Source organism: Crocuta crocuta, unplaced genomic scaffold, assembly GCF_008692635.1.
Source record: "Crocuta crocuta isolate KB4526 unplaced genomic scaffold, BGI_CrCroc_1.0 scaffold81, whole genome shotgun sequence".
Lineage (NCBI taxonomy): Eukaryota > Metazoa > Chordata > Mammalia > Carnivora > Hyaenidae > Crocuta > Crocuta crocuta.
This window is the reverse complement of record NW_027527808.1, coordinates 3581220-3588467: the sequence shown is the minus strand read 5'-3', so window position 1 is coordinate 3588467 and position 7248 is coordinate 3581220. Positions and strand designations below refer to the sequence as shown.

General features: G+C 37.2%; 1 protein-coding gene across 2 annotated transcripts; it reads left to right on the top strand.

Moving 5' to 3' along the window:
• The first annotated feature begins 516 nt into the window (after window positions 1-516).
• On the top strand, window positions 517-6853 carry FABP12 (fatty acid binding protein 12). 2 transcript variants are annotated; one of them, XM_077774675.1, is made up of 6 exons: window positions 517-604; window positions 1176-1256; window positions 1996-2083; window positions 3758-3930; window positions 4979-5080; window positions 6714-6853. In XM_077774675.1, exons 3-6 carry the CDS (start codon window positions 2011-2013, stop codon window positions 6786-6788), a joined length of 423 nt encoding a protein of 140 aa, XP_077630801.1. In that variant the 5' UTR covers window positions 517-604; window positions 1176-1256; window positions 1996-2010; the 3' UTR covers window positions 6789-6853. The 2 variants fall into 2 exon arrangements, with proteins under 2 accessions (XP_077630801.1, XP_077630809.1); XM_077774683.1 differs by lacking the exon at window positions 517-604 and adding an exon at window positions 611-731.
• Window positions 6854-7248: the final 395 nt, after the last annotated feature.

Genomic DNA, 7248 nt, shown 5'->3' with positions numbered 1-7248 from the left:
GGAGCAGAGAGTCAGAATTGTAGTACAAGCAGCCCTGCTCCTTGGGTCATATGATCTGGCAAACCCTAAGCTATCGGAAGGTTAGTGACGAGAAAATATGCAGTGTGGCATCACAAAACAGACCTCTGGGGTTTTGGAGCAAGACCATGGTATCTGCAACAGAAACTATACGCTTTACTTCTTCTTTTAGAGAGAGAGCGCGTGCAAAAGCAGGGAAGGGGCAGAGGGAGAGGGAAAGAGAGAATCTCAAGCAGACTCTATGCTTAGTGTGGAGCCTCATGTGGGCTTGATCTCACGACCATGAGATCATGACCTGAGCTAAAATCAAGAATCAGATGTTTAACAGACTGAGCCACCCAGACACTCTGAAACTTACATACTTTTTGAAACGTGTTCCTGTTGTGTCACTAGCAAAGACAGAATTCTTGATTGTAAGACACCAAGTAACCATGTGTCTGGAACTGTCCATTATGAGCTAGGTTCCATTAGACCCACAGAGTCATAGACTCAGGCAGGCCCAGCAACATTCCAAAACAAGATTGAAATTGTGCATCAGGGATCAAGGCTGAGCAAGACCAGAAGATAGAGTTAACTGCATGAGCAGGTAGCCCAGACCCTCATATCACCCAACACCGGTGTACCAGCAGGTCCCCTCAGATCATTCCTACGCTATGTGGGGGAGCACATCTAACCAGCTTATGGAATAGAAAAAGCTTGAAGATGTTTTGTGGGTAGGTCAGCTTAGTGTGTGGATGAAAACCAAAAAGGACAGTGGTTTAATTACGCTCAGAGAGGGAGGGGACTTGAAAATAGTGGTGAGGGAAAATGGTCCCAATGGACAAAGCTCAGTATGGTGTGCCTGTTACTCATTTTGTGTGGATGGAGCAGTGGCCTGAGGGGAGAATGAAGACATACTCATGTGTAGAGGGAATAGTTGAATGGGTTGGTCATAGGTCTGGAAGGAAAAGGACTGAGAAATTGAAGACAAGGGAGTTTAGCATCAAGGAATGTGGATGTATTTAAGGGAATGGAATTACATTGGCTGAAATTAACAATGGTGTTCTCAGGGCTGATGGCATGTGTAAGGCCGTGCTTGTGTTTTAAACTTTGGAGTCTCTTCTTTCGTTGATGTATTTGCTATTAACCTCCTTATCCTCTATTCTGATTCCTTACAGGTATCAGAGGACATCACAGTGTTCCCATCAAGACTGAAAGGACTAGAACCTAGCCTAAATTAAGGGAGATTTACTAAGAAGGTATTTGGTGTTCTCATGGCAATGACGACTCTCTTAAGCTTATGGGAAGTTGAACTGGCATCTGGAAAAGCTTCAGTAACAAGGCTTTCTGTGTGTTTGTGCGTGTATGTGTGTTAACACAATCTCTGCCTTTCCTTTTTTTCTATGTTCCATTCTCTTGCTCAATATATTCATGGCTTAAAATGATTGTTCTGGCCCTCACTAAATTTAACTTTTTAATTCAAATGTCTAGTAACACCTATGAAGTCTTTCTGGTTTTTAGTTCAAGTTATCAGGAAATGTGATAAGATCTCTAAACAGCAGATAAATGGGCTTATTCTAGATCACCCTTGGTCAGGGAAAGAGAGACAGAGACCTGGAGTCGAGGGATTCTGTGGCATAAACACAGCTGCCTAGTTCCACCCCTTATGCACTGGTGTATGTATGTTGCCATTCCTAGGGAAGGAACTAGAATTTGTAAACCATTTTAATCATAAATTAGAGATGGACAAATTGTATCTGGTCCTGCCAAAAATTGTTTCCATTTTCATCTTGACCAGCTTACATTTGAGAAAACTTTCCTGCTTTGTATTGTATTCAGGAAAGATGACAAGGACTTAGAGTTCCTACCCCACCTCCCCCCTGACTTTTCTGTACTATCCACTATCCACTATCCATCAAAATTGTATGAAAAAGAAGCTCTAACACTATTTCAGGGAATAACAACATACTCATCCTAATGATGTTATTTTTCTTTAAGATCAACTTAGACAGAATGGTTGATCAGCTCCAAGGAACATGGAAATCCATTTCTTGTGAAAATTTTGAAGAATATATGAAAGAGTTGGGTGAGCCATTTTTACCTGCATTTTGTAGCCAGTAAAAATGGGAGATTTGGTAACACAGAAACTTGCTTTATATGATATCAGATCAATCCTTGACCCCTCCTTCCAATAGAAATGTAAAACCAATCACATAGAAACAATCAGCATTGGTTCAGGGCCTAGATACCATTCTATCCAACTGTAGTTTGTAATTGACAGAATCCTGTCCTCACATAGTTTATCATGGATTTACCCAGATAAAACATACATGTGCCATATACAAAATGGCAAATGGTTTCCATAATTTAAAGCAAAGGGTCATAAATATTTTTTAAAATGATCATTTTGCAAACATTTGCTCTAAATGTTTAGAGACTCTTCAGAATAGATCTTGCTTCCCAGCTGATTTGGGTGGCTGCTGGCCCTCCTTGGTGTCTGGCCACCATAGTTCAATCTCTGCTTCTATTGTCACATTGCCTTCTCCTCTTCTGTAGTCTGATATCTCTTCTCCTTTTCTTATAAGAAAAGTTTCTTATAATAGAATTGTGATTACATTTAGGGTCCACATGGATGATTCAGGAAAAACTCCTGATTTTGAGATCCTGGAGTTAATCATATCTAGAAAGTCCTCTTTGGCACATAAAGTGATATACTTGTGTTCCAGGGATTAGGGTGGGAATATCTTTGGGGATCATTATCTAAGATAGCACAACTTGTTATGTTTCACATTGTGAGTTCATGAACCATATTACAGTGTTTCTATTTATAGAGTATTAGGTATTAGTAACAATAACAAAACTTTGTATCTATATGTACTGACACAGAAAATCTCCAAGATATAGGGATAGGGGAAAAAGTAAGTTGAATACCAATTGTTATTCAATGCTCGAATAGAGCGTTTATATTTTTAAAAATCCTAATATAGTGGCAATGGTTGTATAACATTGTGAATGTACTTCATGCCACTTAACTGTATATTTTTAAATGGTTACAATGGTAAATTTTATATGTGTTTTAGCATAATACAAAAATACATAATGGAAGAAAACAGACTCTATGTATCTGTACATATAAGAATGTAAGTGAAGAAATAAAGATCTTGATTAATCCATGCCAAAGTATTTTGTCTGTATAAATGAGAGCATTTTAAACTAGGGAGTTGGTTCACAGCCTTAATTTTCAGAGAGGCTTATGAACCAAGAAGATCAATAACTACTGGCCTAAGAAGAATAAAAACCACCAAAAGTAGAGACTAATTTTTTTTCCTGCAAAATAGAACCTATTTTAACTTATAATGGGGGTGCTACTAGCTTCATATATTTGAATTCATCCATTATCAAATCTGTTTAACTCACAAACCTAGATAGTAAAGCATTATACAGCTAACATGAGTTTCCAAAGCCAGTAACAGATTTTTAAAAAATTTTTTAAGTTTATATATTTTTGGGAGAGTGATAGAGCATTAGCAAGGGAGGGACAGAGAGAGAGAGAGAGAGAGAGAGAGAGAGAAGGAGAAAGAGACACAGAATCTGAAGCAGGCTCCAGGCTCTGAACTGTCAGCATAGAGCCTGACGCAGGGCTTGAATTCACAAGCTGTGAGGTCATGAACTGAGCCAAAGTCAGACAGTTAACTGACTGAGCCATCCAGGCACCTCCAGTAACAGATTTAACTATAGTATCCTTTTATCTGGTTTTCAGGAATAGGAAGAGCCAAAAGGAAACTTGGCTGTCTGGCAAAACCCACCGTGACCATCAGTGCACAGGAAGGTCTGATCACTATAAAAACCAAAAGCATCTTTAAAAATAACGAGATCTCCTTTAAGCTAGGAGAAGAGTTTGAGGAAACCACACCAGGTGGCCGTAAAACCAAGGTGAGGCCTTCAACACTCTTTTAGATACATTTCATAAGAATGCTGATTCAAGGGGCGCCTGGGTGGCTCAGTGGGTTAAGCATCCGACTTTGGCTCAGGTCAGGATCTCACGGTTTGTGGGTTCAAGCCCTGTGCCCAGCTCTGTGCTGACAGCTCAGAGACTGGAGCCTGTTTCAGATTCTGTATCTCTCTCTCTCTCTGACCCTCCCCTGCTCATGCTGCCTGTCTCTCTCTGTCAGAAATAACTAAAATATTAAAAAAAAGAATGCTAATTCAAAATCATTCTAAGTAAATAAAGAATTATAGCAAACACATCTAAAGTCTGTACTAGATAGACTTTGGACTAAAACCTAAGTCTAAGGATCTTAAATTTTAATATGCGTACAAATCTTCTGTGATGCTTATGAAAAACGCCTCCTTGTAGGTCCCATCCCCACAGGCTCTGATATCTGGGGTAGGCACCTGAAAACTGTATTTCTAAAAATAATTCTGATGCAGATGTTTAGCAGACTTATTTTTACTTCCCTAGATTCTTCTCTCAGAAACAAAAGTTCTGCCTTTCTACTTTGTAGCAGTTTTCTACAAAGCATAAAGTCACAAAGAATACAATGTATATTAGCCAGTATAGGTGAGGTTATGCTACATTGACAGATTAAGCACAGACCTTCAGTGGCTTAACACAATGGGAATTGCTTTCTAATTAATAGTACATATTCAGCATTGTTGTGGGGTTGGAGAAGCTTCTGTGTGTGTGGTGGAGAGGGGACAGGAAACAGGGTCTCTATCCCTCTTATTTCTCAGGGAAAAGAAAGCTTTAATTACTATTCAAGATACTGTTATATTTTTACTCTTATAACCCCCCCCCCCCACCGAAGAATCAGCCAACAAATTTAGTGTTGGCAAAGTCTTAAAATATAAGTGAAACTGTAAACACCATTCTAAAACTACCTGAGAGTATGACAAAAGCTGAAAAGAATTTGGTACTTGATAAAATTTTAGTGTTCACATGTGACAATCTGGGCTGAATTTGGTTTTATCTGTTTTTCAGAATGTGGTAAACTTAGATAACGACTCTTTGGTTCAAGTACAGGACTGGGATGGCAAGGAGACCACCATAAGGAGAAAGGTGGTGGATGGGAAAATGGTGGTGGTGAGTGAGCTGTTTGTCATTATGTTTTTCACCAGCTATAACACACATATATAACATCACTCAGGTAGCTTGTTCTAAAATAATGGAAGTAAATGCAATTTTTCTTTTTGTCTTGCTTTATAAGAATGGGGGAAAACATTGGCAGATAAATATATGATTATAAATGGTATAAAATTTGCATGGATTGAGGAACTAAAAAACTAAAGAAAATTTAAAAAATGTGTCGCTTACTTTTTTGACTTATGCATAAGCTAAAACAAGGATGCATTTGTGCAATAAAGATTTCGGCAGGGATTTCAAGGTGTTATTAATCCTTAGCCCCATGCCAGGATTAATTTCTCACTATTTTCTAGCTCAATACCAAACACATGAGAAGGAAATTTAAACTAAAGCAAAGCTCAAGTGGTATCTACTTGGTGTATGGATGAGTTGACATAATCAAAAACTAACACTTCTGTGGCTATTGTGTCTGCATATTTTCATATATCATTTACTGACTCCTCACAATAATCCTGTGAGGTAAGACTTATTAACACATTATTAGTGAGAAAACTGAGATTCAGCCACTGACTTACCGAAGGATATTCGGCTAGAAAAACATGGTGGTCTTGGGATTAAAACCCAGGTTGGCTTCATTCCAAAGGATAATTTTTGAGTCCATCCTGTTTTCTCCGAGGATGGCTTCTCAGTTCATCTTTCTCCCTACACAGTGAAGGAATATATGCCAATGATTCTTCTTCCCAAACCACCAGTTCCACAAAAATGAACCAGAAATCTATTTTGTACATAATATCAAATAGTTCTAAGGGAATATGTAAGAATTGTGAGGAGATAAAACACAAAAAAATCAATCCTCATTTCTTAACTTAAGGATATTTTTTCTTTCAACAATGAAGAGTACATTTTCCTTATAAAGTAGTAAGTAGAGGACTAAGAATACTTGACTTTATTGCTCCTTATAATTACATAATCACCAAGGAGATACATTTTTAGTTCATTAGGAAGAATATTAGATTCAGAATCTAAAATGTGCATTTCCATCTCTGCCATTCAGTACTTATGTGACTTTGGATGAGTCATTTATCCTTTACAAAATCAGTTTACTTGCCTTTAAAAAATGTAGAAATGTCTTCATGTTTTTTTTGAGAGAATTAAATACCATGATGTATCTATTAGTGCTCTAAAAACCATAAAATACTACATCAATGTATCCTAATGTCATTATTTGAAAAATGTAGCATTATGTAAAATAACAAAAATGCTTTAATGTAGGCATTTAAAATGTTTGAATAAGGATTTCAATTTCTATACTATATGCGTTGTTTATATATATGTACACACACATTGTATATTTACTATATATATACACACATATTATATATTTACCACATATATATACCACATATACCCTATATTAATATACAATTTGCCATACATACACACACATACACACACACACACACACACACACACACACACAGCAAAATCACCTAATAGTTGGTATCTACAATTCTCTATATAGATCTCTTTTCAAAAGCTTTAAGGCATGTACCTATGGATAGTACCTAGTTTGCATTGTTCTAAAAGTCAGTTTCACCAACAATACTGATATATCTCATCCTTTGTCTTCTAGGAAAGTGCCGTGAACAATGTTATCTGTACTCGGACATATGAGAGAGTACAAACAAACTCACCCTCCAACTCTTAGGCACTCCCAAACTGTGCTAAAAAACTGCTAAAGTAGCTTAAATAAAACTCCGAAGTAAAATGTTATGACTGATGGTATGAGAGAGCCTGTGCACAAGCGTTGACAATTTTGGTTTCCCTGCTTTGTATGCCTGTATTCTATGGTGCTTTGGTATTGGTGGCTATGGGAGACCAGCGTGATAGTCACAGCGCTATAATATGATCAAAGGCACCTCATGTTGATTTTTTTTCTCATTCCACATATTATGTTAACCCTTTATGTTCAACCTGCACTAATAGGGAAAATAATATTAATTTATTAAAATATCTTTTTATAGGGGCTGGAGATGCATCAGAAAACAAAACACAAACATCTCTGCACTGTTAAAGTTTACAATCAAATTGCACTGGAGACTGTTTGAGATGATTCAGATTTCATATTTAACTTATTACAGTATATGATGATTTGTATTTAGAAAGAA